Source organism: Sinohyriopsis cumingii, unplaced genomic scaffold (assembly GCF_028554795.1).
Source record: "Sinohyriopsis cumingii isolate HCF-2022 unplaced genomic scaffold, ASM2855479v2 utg000127l, whole genome shotgun sequence".
NCBI classification, from domain to species: Eukaryota; Metazoa; Mollusca; class Bivalvia; order Unionida; family Unionidae; genus Sinohyriopsis; species Sinohyriopsis cumingii.
Genome location: NW_028315871.1, coordinates 1,065,670 through 1,088,872, shown reverse-complemented (window position 1 = coordinate 1,088,872; position 23,203 = coordinate 1,065,670). Strand labels below are relative to the sequence as shown.

Genomic DNA, 23,203 nt, shown 5'->3' with positions numbered 1-23,203 from the left:
TTTCAAATTTTGCAGCGCTGAACACAGACAGCCTGTACACGCAAGTGACTGTTGCGGTATATTTGATAGTTTTATTTTGCTGCGACCATGTTGCAAATCCAAAGGATACTGTGTATACGATGTTTGTGATATGTCCGGGAGTTATTCCGGTTGGAATTTTAATCAAACTGGTTTTGTTAACGATCTCAGGAATCCCCGCTACGATGTTTTGCTGTGTTTGTTCGATCATGTCAATGTTGGTCTTGATATCTTGCTGTGTTTGTTTGATCGTGTCATTGTTGGTTTTGATATCAGAAAGTTTTATGACAACAGTTTGCGGAGAACCAAAAAAATCTTCAGCGGTTTTTTGATGGTTTCTGCGAAATCTTGAAAATGTACCTATGTGAACATCATACTCAGCCCGTAACATGGATAATTTATTATCTATGGTACCATAGCTAATGTCAACATACCTTTTTGTTGCAGCATCTTCACCGGAGGTTGGATCTCTTAAAACTACTATTTTATTTCCGTTCATGCTGAGTTCACCTATCATTGTGTCGCCGGTGTTTTTCACGCGATTAGCAACGCTTCTTGCAATTTCATCTCTGATGGTTGTAAATGATATGCTTGAATCCCTGATTTTGCCGCTGTCAATAAACACAGGAATATTATCTGTAACTGCACTGAGTACTCGTCGAACTATATCATTCCATCTGATATTGTTCGTTTTTAGTTTACCATATCGATCTTGAAAAATAACAACTTCATCTGGGTCAACTCCAGCCAGGTTCATGATATCAGCAAGTTCATCTTTAGTCGCATACTTCGACAGATCAACATCACCGGATGTTCTCTTAACGCGTGAGGATCTTCTTCCGTAAATATCAACCATTATATTTTGAGATCCAAGATCTGTTTAAAACACTTTACGCGCAACGAATCGGTTGCTTGTATAATCATGCACGACTTTATGTGGCGGTTTGGATGATTTTTATATAGCGTTAAGTACATTAATTACTTCACGGCCACATATTGGCGGATCTGTCATTGTTTGTGTGGGTAGCGTTGAATACCAAACTTGCGCATGAAGTGGTGCGACATACTTGATAAATTCAACGGGTGGAGCTAACCTGTATGAATCAAAATAAACAATTCCACGTGGATCAACCGCGTATGATACCCAATGAGTAGCGGGTCCTGAATTCGAGTCTAGATTAATAATACCTGTTTCAAGTTTATTCGGTTGTTTTGGTAATTGATCTCGCATAAAAACACCTCTAAAGGCTTTTATTTTTAATTTTTTAGCAACATCAAGTAAATCAAAATTTGATGCTGGAATGTCTAACGAGGAAGCCTTAGACCTCTTCCCCAACGAGATCCGGGTAATCTTAGGCCGCGTCCCTTTTTTTGTATCCATTTCCTGTTGCTTTCTTTAGAGCCATTCCAGCAGCTGTTCCAACAGCACCTAACGCGGCTGCTTTTGCTACGGCTGGAGCAGCAGCAGCTATTAACGCTGGAATAGCCGCAAGAAGTGGAAATATACCACCAGTTTTAACCATGTCTTTGATGGCACTCGGAGAAAGATGAAATTGAACTCCGGTTTTTGATTCTAGGGCTTTATTGAAATGTTTAATCTGATTATTTGTCAACGATAATTTGTTTGGACCACCACCAATCTGATCTCGTTTTAGTGATATTTTAGTTCCACATTTGTTGGCGGTTTTTGATTGAAGCTTTTTTACCTGACCAGGAGTCAGAGTAACATTAACATGACCATACGACATTTTTATATAAAATATATTTTTCTAAATAACACGATTAAATATTTTCCACTGGTGCATCAACGACCCTCATTCGACCACTACCAACTTCAAGTAACATGGCTTTATCGCTAAGTATCACTGCGATTGCACTATAATCAACACCACCTGTATTTAATGTTGCTTTAAGATGTATATCAATGACAGATTGTTTTGATAGATCAAGATGCTCCAACGAAAAATAATAAATCGGATATAAAGTTCTGAAATCATATTGTGATATTTGCAATCCAGTATCAACATTTTGATCACGTCCCATGAATGACATCAATTGATGATATACACGTCCTATACTATTTTGATTATAATTTAGTTGTACATTTTCTGTTGGTTCTTGTTGTCCGTTTATCCGCAAAGAAATATCTGTGACACCTAGTTTATCAAATATCATATGAGAGTGAGTTTGTGAGTTTAATCGGTTAGTTTCCTGAAACGCAATAAAAATATGACGCGGTTCAGAAACACTCTGTTGTGATGCTATATGCCATGCAAACTGACCGTTAACGTTAGTTTGCATACTGTCTGTGCTTGTTGTTAACCATGACAACAAGGATTTACCACCAGTGTCCATGAAAGAAATTAATTTTTGTTCTACTGCGATCGTTGGAGTCATTACCGGCATCCACAGTGAAAGTTTCGATAATATTACTTTACCAGCATCACCAAGAGGTCTCCACAGAGCATCGTTATCATCACCTTTTCGCACAAGAACAACCGTGTGTCTAGCTCCAAAAATAACCTTTCTAAAATTTCTACAAAATCCAAAAATATGCGATAGTGGAATTGCACATGAAAATCTTCTATTGTCTCCTAGCAACATATTTCTACGTGCTGCAAATCCCAAGTTGAAATTTTTGCTAGAACCATGAACCACTGGCCCCACATCAGCATCAGCGTTATTGGCAAAATTTCTTGGCCGTCTTATATTATATGGATCGCTTTCAGGGTGAGTGGAATTATCTTTTACAAACATCATTGTAGGACCTGCTGATCTTGTATAATCATCAGAATATCTTGCTAATCCTCTTATTGTTGTAGCAATGTTGACATCTTTCTGAACTGATTCGATATTTTTTCCATCGATCATGTAAGTGGCGCTATCAAACAGTGCCATGATCCCATTGTTGACAAAACCAACTTTTACTGCATTTGCATAATTAGTATCATCCGTTTTTACAATTGTACCTTCTACCTCAAGAAAAGCCTCAGCGGGTAAAAAGTATCTACTTGTATCATGAACTTGTAGTTCAATTCTTCCACATTGATCTGGTATTCGTGCTTCATAAGAGTAAAACTGATAATCACGTACCGATTCATCTTTAACGACAAGTGCCTCCATATCAAATGCTGTGTCTGATTCACGCTTGAACATTTTATTATAATTATTTTTGTTTAACATGTTGATTATCGCGTTCGGGAAATTCCACTCCCTGATATCAAACTTGAAATATTATTCGCTGGTTCACTGAGTCTTTGATCTGCTATCAAATTTCTTTCTGCTTCTTCAGATATCGCCGCTAGTTTTTGATTTGCAGCCTGATTTATTATTTTACTTACGTCTGCTGGCATCACCTCAGTACTTGGTAATTTTACCAGTTGTTGTTTTCGTCGCAATAATTGTGCTAGTCTTTCTTTGATCGCCGAGAACACCTTACCAGCAACATTGACAATTGCACTAGGAGCTTTATCACGAACAATATCGATAGCTTTCATCGATAATTGTTTTGCAACAGGTACTGCTTTTGGAGCTATCCTTGTAAATAATCCCTGAATAACATCACCAAGTCCATTTCCGTAAGTAGCTCTTTAGATTGGTAATCATGAGTTTACAGCTCTGACCTGCACGGGTTTACGATGATTATAATGTATGATCATCTTATTTAATTTGCTATTTATCTAACAACTAGTCATCAACAAGTTCATCGATAAGTTCTCGGTAAACGCCGATATCCATGATACCACCTTGAAATAATCGCCGACAAATATCAGATGCTTCATTAATTATTTCTGGTGAATTATTTCCAGCTCATTTTCCTCCTATGAGAACTTCTAACCGTGATACGTCATTAATGATATTATCAGGACAAATAAAATTATTTCCCAGACCACTGCCAGTAGCTCCTTCTTCTGTTGTGTCTGTGTCTTTCTTAGATAAGGATCTTCTTGCTTTTTTAAGATACTTTTCTTTAAGTTTCGACGAAGAAGACTGTTGTTGTTCTGTTTGTCGCAGAGGTGGAGAAGATTGTTGTTGTTCTATTTGTCGCAGAGGTGGAGAAGATTGTTGTTGTTCTATTTGTCGCATAGGTGGAGGAAGTTGATACTGGGAGAGTTGTTCTTGTTCTAGTTGTTTCAGTCTTCCTCTATAAAGTCTTTTTACTTCTTCTTCAATAATTTTATATTCTCGACCTTTAGCCTGTTTTTTGTTGTGATATATGCGATATATATATCTAATAATATTATCATCACTTACTTTTTCATGACGAGGTTTAAAAATATCAGATTTATTAAATATACTATTTAATGTTACTTCGGGTAATTGTTCTTTATTAGTATTTCTAATTTCTTCAACAACACCTTCCTTAAATTTTGCAATCAATTCTACATTTTTTTCTACTAGTTCGGGTTCAGGTGCATGTTCCTTTTGCACGTCGGTGACTTCAGCACGAAGTTTTCCAATTTCTTCAAGTATTTCCTGACCAACAGGTGGAGGTTGAGCCGCAGCCATTTCCCTGGCTATGCCAGGTGGAAGATCTCGTAAAATCTTTCTTGTCTGTTTAGTTCTTCGTGCTATTTTTTCGGTTTGTTCTGCTGTTTGTTTTGATACCGGAAGAAGATCCTCTTTGATGACTGTTGTAACTTTCTTAGTAGTTGCAGTGACGGGCTTAAACAGTTTTTTAACGTCCTCTTTGTATTCAACTCGTGCTTCTTGCTGCGCTTGTAGATTTTTTCTAAATGAATCTCCATGGGGAAGAAATTTTTTAATTGCTTCTAGTCTCTCTCGTGCTATTCTTGCAGTATGAGATTCTGGATGTACCATTATTTTTAATATAACAATTTTTTAATTAATAGCAGCAGAGAGGGCGCCTACCAACGTTGGTCGTCCGTGGAAATTAAACAAAAAAATAAATAAACACGTAGAATACTTTATTTTTCAGCTACCTTTTCAAACTATGGTTTTATTGATGGGGTTGGTTTCAACAAAAAAATAAAATCATCTCAAGGAAACGTTTATTTGTGAAAATCTGGACCTTTCTACAGATGATTTTATTTTGTTTGTTTTATTTGTTTGTCGGAATTCTATGGTCTGTTTGCCCTCTCTGCTGCTGAGAGAGAGAGAGAGAGAGAGAGAGAGAGAGAGAGAGAGCAATTTTCTGTTTTGAGTCACTGTATACATATATATTATTTGCCCAGTCCTTTCCCCATAGTAATTGCACACTGTGACAGGGTTAGCAATCACTCAGCACTGCATTATGGTGAACATAACTACCTACAAAACACTTGGTCAAGACAGATTCATTAGTGATGATAGCAGTTATCTTCTTGTCCAGCAGCTTAATTACCTACTGTATGTAGTAAATACCTAATGTGAAGGGGAGATAACTAGGTTATCGAGGGCATTTATAGTAGCAACATCTGCAAATAAGTCTGTGTATGCTTGCTCAGTCCATAGACTCAGCTTGAGAGGTAGGTCATTTAAGATACTCAGAGAGAGCAGTGGGCTCAATGTAGACCATTGGGTAACACCATGCATAAGTTCCATTGAGCTACATTATGTATTGCCTTTAACAAAGACAGTGCAGCCCTATATCATTTTGTACTAATGCAAACATTCATCACACAGCAATTGTATTTTCCCAGGACACAACATCGAGACTATAAAAAGATATTGACCAAAAAGAAGAACAAGAAGGGAAAAGATGTATGCATTTTCATTAGAATTTGCAATACTATTTTTCAATGTATCACTGCACTGTTTGAAGAACAATCCACAGATAAGATAAATGGGAACAACTTTGGAGTTGTTTATGATGTAAACATTTAACAAGAAATTACGTTGACCCTACACTAGGATCATACTGCTGGCATTATTCCTTTATTGTAATTGGCTGAGACAATTACTATGTTAAAAGATTGTGTTACAATGCCAAGGGACAATTAAATTCTCAACATTTGTAAATAAATCCTGCTGTTTACTTAGTTAGGTTCTCACAAAAGACCTAGCAGGTATCACCTTGAGAGTTTGATGATTCTCTATGCAGCTTTCATTTTACTAATTTTGATCAGATACTTTTAAATGTTAAATAAATAGGAACTTGTTTTTGCCTGTTCTGTAAGAAAACAATGGAGTCAACACCTGTGTCAGCAACATAAGTGGATTCACAAATTATCAGGGTATACTATAAAGATAAGTTGGTGTATAATTACAGTGTACAAATGTTGAAATTCTAATTAGCCCAAAAATGGATTGCTGATCAAAATAATCAGAGAATGAAAGAAGAAAAAAGTGTTATATCTTGTCAAGGTTTTTTCTTCTAAATTGTTTCTATTCTTCTATTGATGTTATCATACTCCTATGGCTGCCATGTATTTATTTTGTCCAGATTCACCAATTGTGAACCCCTTTGCATTGCCAGAAGAAGTGATAGAAGGTCAACCACTGGTGGTGGTGTGTAGTACAGATGGAAACCCATTACCCCAGTTGACATGGAATCCTGCAGGTGAGGACAAAGTAAACAGGTCCAGACTATACTACTCTGCTATATCCAGGGATAAGGCAGTTACTCATACATGTACAGCTACAAACAACATGGTTCCCACTACTGGTATTCCACAGACAGGGTCAGACTTCAAGGGACTTTTCATTGATGTTCTTTGTAAGTTACGTGGTATAGCATCAGAAAGTTGTATTGTATGTGTTTAATACCACCTGCCTAGTGATGAGATGGAGAGCTTTGTTCTTAAATAATTTTAATCCTGTTAATAGAACACAAACTACAGTAAGACTGGCACAATACCTCATTTGTAAGTCAAAATAAAAGTTGAGAAAAGTATGATTTAATTTTTCATATCATTTCTTTGGTATAACTTTAAAAGTAGTCAATATCTATTAAAACTAAATCAGGAACTGATTAGCTTGTAAGCCTAATTAATACATACAAACATGTATTTACTTTCTGGAAAAGCAGCTTTAGAGAAAAAAGTTTACTTGAATTGTGTATGGGTGTTTCTATATACCTGCATATGAATTTGTTGTTAATGTGCTTTCTAAGTTAATTTTTATATCTGTTCGTCTATGGGTCAATATAGCTCCAAGCTAATTTGCTGTTTCCATCTGTGTCTAATGTTCACCCAAGCATGCAGCATATGTTTGCAGATATATGTTATCATTACTCCTCCTATAGAAAAGTCAACATAGTTTAGTTTCATATTGAGGTCTGGTTGATCCTAAATGTTTGATTTCCAACATGGTCACCATGCTAGTTACGCTGCAGATTTTCTTATTGTTATTCTTCCTGTATGGACAGTCATGGAGCTTTTGCTAAATCACTTCTTATGATATATGGTTGAACTTAGATTAAAATGGTGCTGATACAATCTCCAGCATGCTCACTTAGAAATATTGAAACTTTTATGATTGCTATTCTTACTGACCAGTTGACTATTTATTTCAGATGCTCATTACAATAGTATCTGGTGATCATCTTGAAAATGGTGCTGCTACTACTTATTCTGAACAAATTGTCATATCCTAATGGATTGTTTTTTACTGAAGAACTTCTTATAAACTGATAATAATCTTTGATGAATACAATGAAATTAACTTCCAACATGACCTTATTGGCCTTATTTACAAGTTATATGCTAGTCTTCCATAAAGGATATTTTATGGCAAAGCATTTCACTAAAACATTTGCTGCATATGTCAGGTTTTGGTGTTTGGCATGAAAAGCAATTTTTAATTACCAATTCCACCAAACACAATAGGATTTGGGGAAACAAATTCCTAAAATTATATCCATAGCAATATGACTGGATATATTCCTGAACACTTCTACAGTTGTCTCATATATTGCAATGACACTGATATGGAAAAAAGATTTTAGAGCCTTCATCAAAATATACTCACAAAATTTATTTTGTTAGGATATACATCATTATTGTACTAGATTTTGGAGTTTGTCTTTGAAAACTGAAGAAAAAAATTACTTAGAATAAATACAGTGGAATTAAAAAGCTTAGTGGATGTTATGACTCTGTGGTCTTAATCTAAGTAACAAAAACAACAAATAATAATAATAATGAGAACTTTGTATAGCGCCTAATCTTTAGAAGCTTTAAGCACTTTACAACTTTAGACAACACCTATAAGATAAGAAACATGATAATATTATTACAAAAACAAATAACATGAAATTAGAAAAACATTAAAAAAATAAATAACATGCTAAGAATATTTCAGATAGGAAACATTATTAGGTCTTTAAGTTTGTTCTTGCTGTTGAAATAAGTGAGTTTTGAGAGCCCTTTTGAATGTGATCACTATGTCTTTGTGTCTAAGTTCAGTGGGCAATTCATTCCACATTGCTGGGCCCTGGTATGCAAAAGAACGCTGTCCATATGACTTTGTTTTCATACTGGGAATAATGAGTATACGGTTGTCAGAAGAGGAGCGTAAGTATTTTGCTGGTGTGTACATATGAGTGAGGTCAGATAGGTATGTTGGACTAGAGTCTGACAGTGAAATGTAGCACACAGAACAAATTTTGTGTTTGATTCTGGATCGAATGGATAGCCAGTATAGGATACAGAACAGCGGGTAGGTGTGCTCTGATCTTGGTACTCAAAGCATGATCCAAGCAGCTGTGTTTTGAGCTTTTTGAAGTTTCTGGAGTAGATATAGAGATGAACCAGACAGAATTGAGTTACAATAGTCCAGTCTTGAAAGTACTAATGAACACACAAGTGTTTTAGTGGCATCAACTGAAAGATATTTGCGAATTGAGCTGATGCGTCTCAGTTCAAGATATGCAGCCTTGCATATGTTCATGACATGTTGGTGCAATGTGAGAGTACTGTCCAGAGTAACACCTAGGTTTTGTACTGATTGTGTGAATTTAATGTTGGCATTGCTGATATTTATTCTTTTAGGTAATGGATGTGAATGAGAAAGTATTTGTGTTGTGATCAGAATGGCCTCAGTTTTATCATCATTCGTCTGCAGCTTGTTACAAGTCATCCATGATTTCACATCAGAAATGTAACTCTCTACACCTTGGATGGTAGCATCAACTTCAGTTGGGTGACTAGTTTTTTATATTTGCATGTCATGAGCGTACAATTGATGAGACACTGGATGATGATCTATGACACTTGAGAGTGACTGAGTGTACAGAATGAAGAGAACAGGTCCAAGAACAGACCCCTGTGGAACACCACAACATAGATCAACTGGGTTGGTGTGTATTCCATTTGCAGATACAATTTGTGTCATGTTGACCAAGTAGGACTCGAACAACAGTAAGGCTGTATCATGAATGCCAAAGACATGCTGGAGACGGTGAAGTAATATATCATGGTCTATTGTGTCAAATGCTCAGACAAATCAAGGAGGGTGAGGACTGTAATCTTTCCGCTATCCAATGCAGAGAGAATGTCATTAACTACTTTTAAAAGAGTAGTTTCAGTACTGTGGCAAGGGTGATATGCAGATTGTACATTGCTAAAAAGACTGTTTGAATTTAGATGAGATACAAGCTGGGATAGAACAACCTTTTCTAAGATTTTTGAAATGAATGGGAGATTAGAAACTGGGCGGTAGTTCTTTAATCATTATGGTCTAGTGTTGGTTTCTTCAGCAGAGGCTTTACAATGGCAGTTTTGAAAAATGATGGGAATTCCCCAGATGAGAGAGAGGTATTAATAATATCAGTTAGTGAAGGCAATACTGGATCTAAGCACTCAAGCAGCAGTGATGTTGGAATTGGATCAAGTTCACATGACTTTGGTGCACTCTTCATCATGATTGTACGTACGAAATCCATATAGACATGTTCAAATGCTGCTAATGGTTGCTGCTCAAATTCTGTATCCCATCTGTATGGTGATGATAAGTCAATTTGAAATTGTGGTGTCAAGCTTATCTCTAACGGTTTGTACTTTGTCACAGAAAAAATTTGCAAACATGTACGGAAGGTCGACTGGAGAGAAGGTAGTTGGAAGTGGTGTTGATTTGTTCCTTAACATTAGCTTGTTAGTAATCTCGAAGAGCTCTTTGCAGCTGAAACTTTCCATCATCTTAGTAGTGTAGTGGGCTGATTTCGCTGCATGGACTATATTTGTCACATTCTTCTTAGCGACTTCAAAGATTTGCTTATGAATAGTAAGTCTGGTGGAAAGCCAGAGCCTCTCAGCTTTATGGAGGTCTCTTTTAGCAGTGCGAAGCTGGTCCCTAACACTGCTATACCATGGAGAACACTTTTTAATTGATACTCTGCACTTGGTAGCTGGGTCATGTTTGTCAAGTAATGAACGCAGACAGTTATCGAGTTGTTCTGTGGTAGAAGGAAAGCAAGTTGTTAGGTTAGCTTGGATGTCGTGCATTAATTTGGTTCTGTTTATCATACGGAGGTTTCTCTTATTAGCAGATAAAGGTGGAGGGTTAGGGACTGATACGTCAAGATGGCATAAAATGTAGAGGTGATCTGATGCAAGGTCATGGGATACCAGGGAGGACTGTAGAATGTTATCATCAGGTCTGTGAAGAATCCAGTCTAAAATGTGACCATGTTTATGGATGGGTTGGTTAACTGACTGTTTGAGGTTGAAAACATTAATGGAATCTAGGAGCTTTGATATATTTGAGTTTCCGGGACAGTCAAAGTAAAGTTGAAATCTCCAAGAACAATTAGGTCGCCACCTATCGAGTTTCCATAGTCCAGGAGATTCGGAAACTGCTCCAAAAAGAGAGAGTCAGCCAGCTTGTTTTTTTCTACTAGGAGGAGGGCGGTATAGGCAGAAAAAATGTACTGACCTTCGCTCCAGTGTGAAAGTTTTTGTAAAGATTCAAATAATTCATTTTGTTAGAATACAAAGTGAAAATTTAAAGAGAACTTAGTGTTGTGAACTAAATCCCAAATATTCCTAAAAGTATAGAGTATTCCAAATGAGTTCTTCTGGTGTTCTGAATGAAGTCCAATTTTGAATGTCCTGATGTGCCAAAAGCCTTGAATATAGTTAATATGCTAGCAGTCGTGATGTGCCATAAAGATGTAATCAAAAATGACTTAAGATGAATTCCAAAATAGTTATTTAGTTGTAAATCCATGAGCACTTTGTAATTCTCATGAATAATTGAAATAACAAAATCCTCTCAAATAATAATAGAACACAACTAAAACACTGACGCCACTACAGATGTAAAGATAGGAATTAATAATTATGTTACTCACTACCATATATAGAAAGCTAAAACTCAATTTCAGAACCAGGATGAGTGTCATAAATTCATTTCTAGAACATTCCAACTTGTAAACAAGGTCAGGTCATTTATGAGCTAGCCAATCAGAAATCAGGTAGACCAGGTTTTCCAAGGAGGAAGCCAATGACTTGAACATAGATCTCATCAAGTTCATCAGCAAGATTAAGTCAACACCCTTACAAGGTCAAAAGGCCATGTAAACATATTTACCAAATTGCAACCCATTATCATGAAGCTATGTAATGTGTTTACAAAAGTGACCATTACAATCTAGTCATAACTCAAAGATGAAAAATATATGATATATACACATAACAAGTGACATTGATAGAATTCAAGTCATAAAAGCTTAGCATGCAAAAAGCTACTTGTGACCATTTTGCTATTGTGTAATAACCAGAAAACACTTTTGTACTTGTTTTAATTAATAATTTATATCCATCATTATCCTGTGATTTTATTATATAGTTTTAGTGGTCTAAGACCAAGGAATCTTAAGGATGGCCTGCTGTCCATTGTCCATCTGTTTATTAGCACAATTTTTTGTTATTGCTACTCTTCCTAAACTACCTGCTTTTCTTGGATTATTGCCTCCAAACTAAGCATGTTCATCCCTCTGTCTAGTTGGTCCTAAATGGTATTGGTGCTGCTTGGACATCTTGAAAATAAAATCATAATGTGACTGTTTCAGAATGGATGGTGATATCCGAATTGGATTTTCACTGAAAACTAGTTGCAGTCACTAGTTGTGTCATGCCATTGTTGAATCAAGTATGGTCATTGCGACACTCATCTTGAAACCAAGATGTCATCCCATGTAAAACAGCACCATCGTACCGATGAGAGACCTTCTAAAGATGGAAAGGCCATCAAGTTGATATCTGTATTGATAAGTGTTTTATCGTAGGATGTGTGTCATGAGTTGTATCCACATGTGGCAGAGGTATGTCTTTTTACCCCAAATAATGATACAGAATCCATATTTTTCAGAATTGATATATCAGGCTCATAGTTTCCTTACAAATACAAGATAGGTGGCAGTATTTAATTGAATTTCAAACTCAGAATGAAAGTACAATGATTTTGGAGGCTTTTATATATGACAAGTTTTATCCTTTTGTCCGGTTTGTGGTTTTTTGCCGTTATGCTTTCTGTGATAGTTATTATAATAACTACTAAGATACTTTTCAACATAAAAGTTTCTGAGATAAGCAGTTGTGTGCCCTATCCCCCACCCTCCCAGTTGCAGTTATCAGTTAAATTTGCATAAGATTTCACACCTGGCTAGTATCCTTGGTAGAGGTGTTTTGAATTATATTTACTTATACATTATGATGAACCATTCATTTTAATTATATTCCTCTTTTCAGACAGTGCTTCAGTATCTATGTTCACATCCAAAGATAATATTTCAATGCTAAATGAGTACAGCAGCTTACAACTCATGTGCCAAGTGGACAGTAACCCATATTCAGTTATCTCCCTTTACCTTGAGAATAACTTGAAAATGAAGCTGGAAAATGCAGAGAATCTAAACTATACAAAAACAGCTACATGTCTTGATGCTGGAAAATACACATGCAGTGCCAGAAACAGGATTATGAATGGAGATGCAGTGTCTAGAAGTATGCAGATAAATGTAACATGTAAGTTTATCAAAATCACTTCCCTTTCTATCACAATTTGTTTACAGTAATCCTCGCCTTTAAGAGTTATACATGTTCTTAAAACATTTTGCAAAGTGATAATTTCTAGTAATTTCAGTGTTTTACAGTTTGGATAACAAAATACTTGCATCATCATAATGTCATCCATTTAAACATTTAAATAAACTTTCTTTGTGATCCTGTGAGTTTTAGTTCAGTGATTATAGACCAGAAGAATTTATGTGATGACTTCAAGTCCATTGTCTGTCCCTCTGCTAGTACAAATTTATTATTGTTACCCCACCTAAACTAATTGGAGGATTGCCTCTCTATACTTTCATCATTGCCTGGTCCTGTATGAAAATGGTGCCAATATGACTGCTTTGGTGGCCATCTTGAAAATATTACACTATGGTTGCTACTCATGTATTGATGGTCTTTTCAGCACTGCTGCCACAATGGCCATCTTGAAATTCTTGTTATTACTACTCATCCTGAATGGATGGTCATATCAACATAGGGATTTCACTTGAAGACAAATTATGATGTCTAGTTGTACTTCAACAAAAATGGTGCCAATTTGATGCCCAATATGACCACCATGGCAGCCATCTTGAAAATCTTAATGGTGCTTCTGAATGGAAAGTCATATCAACATGGATTTTTCACCAAAAATTTTACATAATGTCTGGATGGTTTCAGATGACAATGGTTCTGCTTGACCTTCGAGTATTCCAACCAAAGTTGACAGTTGCTGTCTTAAAAAGTTTTGTTATTCCTACTTCTCTAGAATGGAAGTTCATATCAGTTGGGTTTTTCACCAAGAGACTTATCATGCTGTCTAGTTAGTTTAAAATGAAAATGGTTCTGCTTGGCCAACAATCATTTGACCATGGTGGATATCTTGAAAACCTTTGTTATTGCTACTCCTTTGGAATGGAGAGTCATAACAATATGTAGTTTTCACTAAGCTAACTCTTATGATATCTAGTTGGCTGAAAATGAAAATGACCTCTGTTATGACTATGACAGAGGTAAACTTGAAAACTTATTGCTACACTTTCAAGTTATGTGGTCATATGAAACAAACTCCTTGTGATGTCTAGTTGATTTGTTGTCCACTATGGCTAACATGAAAATCTTTTAAAAATGATGCACTGTGGTTTAGTGTTAGTGTACTGGACTTGCAATTTAATGGCTCAGGTTCAGTTTCTACCATGAATCAACTCTGGTCAATTACCATGGTGTGTCCTTGGGCAAGTAACTTTATTTTAATTGCCACAGCACTAAATAACGTAATTGTATTACTCTGTTGTAAACAGCAAACCATACCTAAACAAAATGTCACATTTGTATGGGATTTTCATGAAAATATTTCTATATGGTGTCTGCTTGGACCAAAATGAAAATAGTGATCTGACGTACAATATGACTACCAAGACAGTCAGTTATAAAATCTTTTAATCACTACTAAATAGACACTATTATCATTCTTATCACAGGATCCCCACACTATCAGGAAATTGTACAACAAGACATGTTTGCTCCAGACCAGGAAAGGCTAATTAAGTTGCAAATATTGATCAAAGTAGGAGAAAAATTGGTTTTTTAGCTGCCATTTTATAACAGAGAAATACTGAATTGAATTGTAATTAAACTCATCATGAGTTAAATTTATTGAGTTCTTATCAGAATTTTGGAGGTTGTGGAACTAGTTAATCAGTTGAGAAATTTTGGTACTTGCCCAAAACATATTTGTATTGTCAGTCTAAGCACTTCATTGATTGAATTGGTTTTGTAGAATGGTTACCCCTTAGTCCACTTCATATCAGTATCTGTTCTAATGTAGAACATATAAAAACCAATCTAGCATCACAGTGTACCTTACCTTCCTCAATTCTCAATTTGATACATAAAGTTAATGAAAATGTATGATGATATCATTTTATTGTTTCCACTGGGAACACAGTATTAAGCGTAACTTTAATAGTAACCTTTGCCACCCCCAACTCACCTTTGCAATGAATTTTACTATCAAACCTTTCAACAAACTTGAAATTCAGCCATATGCTGGGGCACATTTTAAGGCAGAATCTCATCTTCCTGGTGTCCATTGATAAAGACTGCAGTTAGTAATATAATCCATAGTTGAATTCTATTGATAGAAGATACCAGGACACCAACCAGACAAGTTTAGCCAAACAACCCCAAAACCTGTACTGTTGTACTCATGGATTGTTTGGGTCTGATGTCACTGATTCATTAAATTATGTGATTAGAGTGGACAAATTGCCCAAAAGATGTCAGTGTTCATTTTAGACTCTTGTGAAAAGTTATCATGGCTCTTGAGATAAGGTCAATAGATTGATCCTTTCTACAGAATATTGTGTTGAATATATCCATATCATATCTTAGTTTGACAACTTGTAAATCCATTTGTGATAATACAGTGTATCTCCTGTGGCCATCTTGAATTTCATGGCTACATGCAGCCATTCCCTGAGATATACAATTAGATGTGTCTTGTTCATGCTGTTTCAGTTGCTTTGGTCATGTGACTTAGTTCCTGGAATCTGACTGTTCTGAACAATGAATGCAGTAAATATACATCACATGGTTTACATTAAAAATAGATGTAAGGGCACCAACCAGACATAAGTGGAGTTTTCAAATATATACAATCAGTTTTGTTTTTTTTGTCAGAGGTTGAAGCTTTTTAGGGCATTTACTCAAAATTTAAAAGAACCCTTTTCTATATGATTATTTTCATACAAGCATATTTGGCTAAGTAGAGTGAATTCAAAAGGAAATTTAAATACTTCTTTCAAGATACACATTCTGTAGTTTATACAACACATTCTGTAGTTTATACATTATCATATCTCTGTAATTCAGATGCCATATCAGAGACTCCAATTAGAAACAGCTCTTGAATTTAAAATGCACATTTTCCAAGCCAAGATGTTTTTAAATCCATTCAGTAAATGGTCAGTACCTAATGTTGATATGGTTTTTTGCAAAGAATAAAATGCTCCCCATTGCAGCTGCATTTCACAAAGTCAGACTTCATCAGCCAGGAGTTCTATTGTTTGGTTTTGCATGAATGACATCGGTGTTGTGACATTTTCCTGTTAAAAAATTAATCACACTTCCACACTATTCCAACTACAGAAATATAGAGTAAAATCCAAAATCAATAAAAACTTTGCCACAGATCACTAAATAGTTTTTAATAAAGCTGACTTAAATATTATTAGACAAAGCAACACAGAATAATTACTAATTTCTGTAAACCAAATCACATTTATTTATTTAACTTCAAATGATTTTGTTTTATTCCACTTCAGTTACTGTAGCTATGCAAATTAGCCAATGGATTCTTCCACTAAGGTTTCTTTGCATAACATGACCCTAGCTATTGTCAGTAAATTATATGATCTGTGCAGTGGTGGTGTTTATCTCTAACAGACTTGCCCTTTAATCCTCTTTATGCCAGTCAACTATATAAACTACCCTTGAGGTGAGTATTTGATGAGTGTTAAGCAGGTTACAGGCATTTATTGTGCTGTCAAGAAAGGCTTATCTCTTTTGTTCTATTTTTTTAGAAATAAGATTTACTGAAATTGTGTTTTTTGAAACATGACAGTGCCAGGGTTGTAGAGAGATTGTTCAAGATTGGTTTCACTAAAACAGCGCAATAACATCATTGGCATGGTTAGGCATCTATTGTTAAAGACCATTATTGTCACTTTATACTCCATAGATGGAATATGTAAAATCATTTTGCAGTAGGTTTGTCGTCCTTTCCAATGCACAATCCTATTAGTTTCTTAACTTTCGATGGATTGTCATGACACTTTGCAAATGTAATTGTCATCACCTTAAGATGCACATATTGATAAACCAGTTTGCTAAGGGTTAGACCTGGAGAAAATATCAAATGAGATGTGTCTGCATCTTTGCTTGCCAAGATTCCAATATATTAACCCTATCTGCACCTTTAAATATGTATTTGAGGGAAAGGCTGTGTTTGTTCAAGGATGGACCAGCAGTGGAAACTTGCTTATTTATGACTGAGCTGAGACTTGAACCTATGTGGACCGAGGCATGGTCTGTAAAGTCAAGCACATTAATCCACTCAGCGATATGTGGCCCTGCTTCTAAACTGCACAATTCTGAACTTTTTTTTATTCGATCCAATTGTAGGATAGATTTATCTTTCATCATATATTGCAGTATTAGGTCAGTAACTTTATGTAACTGTCAGTCCTGATTACTTGCATACAAATTTGTGTGTGTGCGTGTGATTTGGATATCATATCGCTATGATGTATGCAGAGTGGCAGTTTATAGCGATGTCTAGCACTAGGGCATCATGCCATAGACAATATAGCATGATGTCCCACCCAGTCACATTATCCTGACACCAGGCCGACCAATCCCAACACTAACCTCTTATTGCTGAGTGCCTAGCAAGGCAGCTGCTAGTACCATTTTTATAAGTCTTTGTTATGACTCGGCCAGGGTTTGAACCCATGATCTCCCATATCCGAGGCGGATACTCTTTCCACTAGACCACCAGAGCCGTCCATACAAAATTGTCAAGCATTTAATGTTTACAATAAATTCTTCCATTCTATTGTTAGATTATATCATATCATAGCATTGTTCTAGTGTCACTGGAGTATATGTACCTTCATGGTATTATCACAGTGCCATCAGCATATTGCCACTGCATCACCAGACCACTGTTTCCCAAGGCCACTCTTGTTAAAAATAAAAGTTGGCATAGAAACAAAATATTTTTATTTTGTCAGCAAAGACACTAGACAACAAAATATTCTTAATAGATCAGCCATCTAGCACCGTAATGCATCAAGCTAGATTGTTCTCAGATCTGATACATTCTCAAGAAACTGGTAATAATGTACCAGTCTCTTGTCAGATCTAGTAAATAATCCATGAAGAAACTTGCAGCACTGTATTCAGTCATGACATTACAATGAAGATGGATTAGAAAAAGCGCTACATTTCATAAGAAAAAAGAAGTTTTCAAGTTTGTACAAAATGGTGCTGATCCGCAATCTCCTATTACTGCTGTTCAAAGAAAAGAAAACAGTTTAAATTCCTTTCAGTTTTATAGAGATGGTGCTGATTACTGCCATTAAGTATGGCTACAATCTTTAAATAATGTTCTCAACAACATTGAAACAGAATTTAACCAATCTCAACAAAAAGCATTAATATGTTTAAAATTTGTACAAATGGTGCCAATCCCTCATCTAATAAGGGTTTCTGTTAACTGCAAAATGGAATATTTATTAAACCCTTCTTTCAATAACTCAACATATTTTGAACACAGTTGAAAAAAACTATCCCGTTAAATTTGTACAAATGGCAGTACTCCACACTGAACTGTGACTGATATAATCAAATTATAAAAGAGTATGTAAGCTCTTCCCAATATCTTCCCAACAGAATTTCACCCATATTATTACAAATGGTGCATGTTTTAAAATATTGCAACAGAAACAAGAAACCTTAAAGGTTTAATAATCTGTCTTTGGATTTGGACATGACAAATGGCATCAATTAAGCCAACATTTCTTGTTCACCTGTTAGGTGGTGCTCTTATGAAGGTTTTATTTCATTTTCATTCATAAATATAATATTTATGCATCCTGCTTTGCTATCATTCTGTAGTTACCAAAACTAAACCGAGCAATTTCCAGCTGTTTTACATTGCCAAAAAGCTTAATTCATTATTGCAAAGCATGTTGATATAAGCATCTTTAGAGCCATTTACCTCTTGATCCTTTAATTTCAAGGTTACCCAAGGTTAGATCACAGAAGAAATATTTCAACAAAACATTATGGGGTCCTGGGTGACAATGTGACCCTGGAAGTGTATGTGATAGCTTATCCAGAGCCAACAGACATCACATGGTATCACAGAGAAAAAGAGACAGACATGTGGCAGATGGTTCCATATCAGTCTCCATCATCCAGTGGATTGTACTCCAGCATCATGATTCACCTTGCCAGTGAGAGGGAATTTGGATACTATATGGTGAACATGAGTAATGGCTTTGGAATCTACAACAATACATACCGCATCATACCAGGAAGTGAGTATAACTGATGAACCTAGCATGCCCACATAAGATTTTGGCAGAAATTGTATTTGAAATTGTTTGCATGAAAATTTTTAAACGTAGAATATGCTTCACCAGGTAATTCTGGCATAAGAAGAACATCATAACTTTGATCCTACTAGGTTATGTTTTGTGTTAAGATACTCACATATATTCAGCCAAAAAAGAGATGCAAATACAATGATGTAGGCAGAATACAGCATTTGCACTCATGTTTTGAAATGGAAACAACTTGTAGAATCACATCTTTTAGGCTAGAGAAACATTTTGCCAGATTTATGTTTTGGTGAAGATAACAATAAAACCAAACGATAAATGTATAGCTTTAAATTACAATTTTTAGCATATTTACAACGTAGCAGATCTTTAATATGAGAACATTAATGACAAAAAATTTCAGTGATTTACTAGTTGTCAGAAAATATATTCTCTTAGTGTAATTTGTTTAAGCAAATGCAATGGCAATTTCATGCTGTTCTTTGTAAACACAGTCAAAATGAACATTTCTGTCTATATGGTATCCTGAAGTCTTTTGCTATGAAAATTTGTTTCCTTTACATTGAGAACAGTCCAATAATTGTGTTGAATGAAAAAAGTAGGGGTCTGATAGATTTCGACTTGTTTGATCAAGAACACATGCTATATGAAGTATCGGTAATGTTTGTTTACGTGAGTTAGCTAAAGAAATCTATGATCTTCTAAATTTTGATTGGATGCAATCTTCCAATATATAACCGTAGGATAATGGGTCCAAATATAATGCAGTCAGAATGCACTAAATGAACAGCATACTTCAGCAGAAATGTACGCAAGTCAAAACACTTGATTCATGTGCTCAAGCCTAAAGATATTATGAAAAACATAAAAGCATTATCAGATTTGTAGAAAGGGTACAAAGATGCCAGCCATTATGGATTTGTCACAATATTACTACTTTTTAGTGCAAATTATGCATACAGGTTTATTGAAGATATTGCTGAAATCAAATTTTTGTAGGTTATAAATGCTTAACATGAATGTTCTGTCTTCAGTCTTCATATTGACATAAATAAATGCACTTCTTCATGAATATCATGGACTGGTACATATAATGTAAAAAAAAAGTTTATGTATAACAAGAAACCAGTCAGTCAGAGCTTAAATAGGAACAAAATAGCACCTGAGATGAAGAGGAAAGAAAATTGGAGAAGTGAGAGAGACAACCTTTGGCATTTTAGAAAAATATCAAATACAGTGCCTTGTATTGACCGCCATCAATAGTTATTAAATTTTGTGGGTTGCTTGCACTTGTGGAAAAGAAGAACCCATTTGGTGTGAAACTCTAAAAATATAAGGTCACTGCAACTGAAATATACAAAAACTTACTAAATCGAACGGAATACTTTTCGTGGTGTCTGCAAGAAGCCTACTGATTTTGGAGTCATAGTTTGAGGTCACTGTACTTTAAAAAGACATTTTTACCAGTCAGTAACTTGAGATTTTGCCCCATTTTCAGTTACTGAAGTATGTGGATGGCATGCACATGGGAAAGGTAGAAATCCATTAATGTATGGTAAAAGGTCAAGGTCACTGACTGTAGGGAAAAAAAAATGGTTTCCACACAGTAACTAAAGTTCTCCATTTTCTGTGGTTTCCAAACTAGCAGCAGAGAGACTGAGCCCACCAACTATTCCATCCAACAGAACCTTCTATCGAGAACACTTTTGATAGAGGGTCTTATTTCACAAAATAAACCCTCTATTCAGAAAACTATGATAAATAAACCTTCTCTGCTGACTAGAAGAGTTATTTCATGAAAAATAACTAACTATAAAAATACTTCTTGACTCCGGGGTCTACAAGACGAAACATTCGGTGGCTCAGTCTCTCTGCTGCTAGAAATGTAAACATTTTTAATACAAAGTATTCTAAACATCCTAAGATTTCTGTGAATTAAAAAATTATAAAATCAATAATAATGGCAAATATCGGAGAAGCATATAGTGTTAGATTAGCGCGAGAGCGATTAGAAGCAATTACAAAATTTCTTCCTGTCCGCGATAGTTTTAGAGAAAAACTTCAGCAACGACAGCAAGCACAAGTTGAATTTGCTACGGGTACAGAACTTTTATTTAAACCCATTACAACAGCTACTGAAAAGGCTGCGGCGGTCACTGAAAGAGCTTTATTGGGAGATATTACGGAAGAGGAAAGAAAAAAGATATTCTTCCAACGCTAAAACAAACCGCTGAGCAAACTGAAAAAATTGCAAGGAGAACTAAACAAACAAAAAAGATTTTACAAAAACTTCCAGCTGATATAGCTGCAGCTCATCCTCCTGTTGGTGAAGAAATACTTAAAGGGGTCAGTGAAATTCATACTGAAGTAGCTGGAGTAAAAGAAAAACTTCCACCTAAACCAATAAAAGAAAATGTTGCAATGATTAAAAAATTTAGAGAAGGGTTTGTCGAAGATATTAGAAATACTAAAAGTGAGGAACTACCTGAAAAAACATTAATTAGTATATTTAATAAATCCAGTATCTTAAAGCCTGGCTTTGAAAAAATAAGCGATGATAGTCTTATCAAATGGATATACCGTATATATAAAAATAAAAAGCAAGCCAGAGATGATGATTTAGAATTCAGAGGGTTTTTTAAAGAAGTAGATAGACTTTATAATGAGAAAGTGAAACAAGCAGAACAACAACTATCCACTCAGTCACCTCCGCCATCAGTAGAAAGACAGCTACCGCCTTTACTTCAACGTATTCCATCCCTGCAGCCTTTACATCAGCTTGATACATCTCTACCGTCTTAATATCAACTTACTACACCTCGGCCACCATTAGAAAAACGACGGCGTGAGTTAGCCAAGGAATTTGAAGAAGGGGGACCTCCCGGTGCTACTGGTAGTGGTCTTGGTGGTCACATTACTTGTCCTGATAGTGTTCTCAATGATGTATCGCGGTTAGAAGTTCTCATCGGAGGCAGACGAGCTGGCAATAACTCACCGGAAATAATTAATGAAGCAGCTGGTATTTGTCAGTGATTATTTCAGGGTGGTATCATGGATGTTCACGCATATCGAGAACTTATCGATGAAATCATTGACTGAAAGTCATCGAGTTAAATAAAAAATAAATAATAATGATCATACATAACGCTCACCATGGACCCGTCGTGGTCAGTGTAATAAATTCACGACTACCTGTTTATAGAGCAATTTACGGAGATGGACTAGGTGATGTTATTCAAGGTTTATTCAGAAGACTAGCACCCAAGGCAGCGCCGATTGCAAAACAACTATGAATGAAAGCTATTGATGTTATTAAAGATAAAGCTCCTGGTGCTATCGGTAATATTGCCAGCAAGGCATTTACTGCAACCAAGGAAAGATTAGCGCGATTACGCAGACCAGTCAAATTACCAGCCACCGCAGAGATGCCTGCAGATGTCAGTAAAGTAATAAATCAAGCTGCAAATAAAAAACTAGCAGAGGTACTGGATCAACCAATAAATACAAGTATGATATCAGGAAGTGGTTTTCGTTTTAGATGACTATGATTTACTATAAAATGTTTAAACGCGTGTCTGATCCAGCTTTCGATATGGATGCACCAGTACTCAAGGATGAGTCTGTGCGCGATTATCAGTACTATTCTTATGAAGCACGAGAACCAAATCAGCGGGGCAGAATTGAATTACAAGTGCAGGATACAAGTAGATATTTCTTGCCCGCGGAAGCATTTATTGAAGTTACAGGTGAAATCGTAACAAATGCTGTCGATAATGCACCATATGAAGCTGATGTCCAAGTTGGCTTTGTAAATAATGGCATCATGGCACTATTTTCCAGTGCCAGATATCTCATAGACGGCAAAGAAATTGAGACAATTCAAGATAATGTTGATGTTGCTACGACAATTATTGGGCTGGCAAGATATTCAGATGATTACACTAGATCAGCTGGCCCAACTATGATGTTTGCCAAAGACAATTCTAACTTTCCTGATGGAAGACCGTATTTGGAGGTACAAACAGCACGAAATACTGTGGTTGATCCACAACCCGCTGGAATGCCGCCTAGACCAGCTGATGCATTTTCGATATTAAGACCCAGCCCAGAGTACAACTTAGGGTT

At 35.8% G+C, this 23,203-nt stretch overlaps 1 protein-coding gene across 2 annotated transcripts in view; it reads left to right on the top strand.

The window, feature by feature from the left end:
- The window catches only part of LOC149774834 (neural cell adhesion molecule 2-like), a 158,442-nt gene that overhangs the window by 86,548 nt on the left and 48,691 nt on the right, over positions 1–23,203 (top strand). For both annotated transcript variants that reach the window (XM_089944699.1, XM_089944700.1), the window contains exons 6-8: positions 6,404–6,676; positions 12,651–12,926; positions 18,755–19,054. In XM_089944699.1, the coding sequence (XP_089800825.1) occupies positions 6,404–6,676; positions 12,651–12,926; positions 18,755–19,054 (849 nt within the window). The remainder of the gene's footprint in view (positions 1–6,403; positions 6,677–12,650; positions 12,927–18,754; positions 19,055–23,203) is intronic.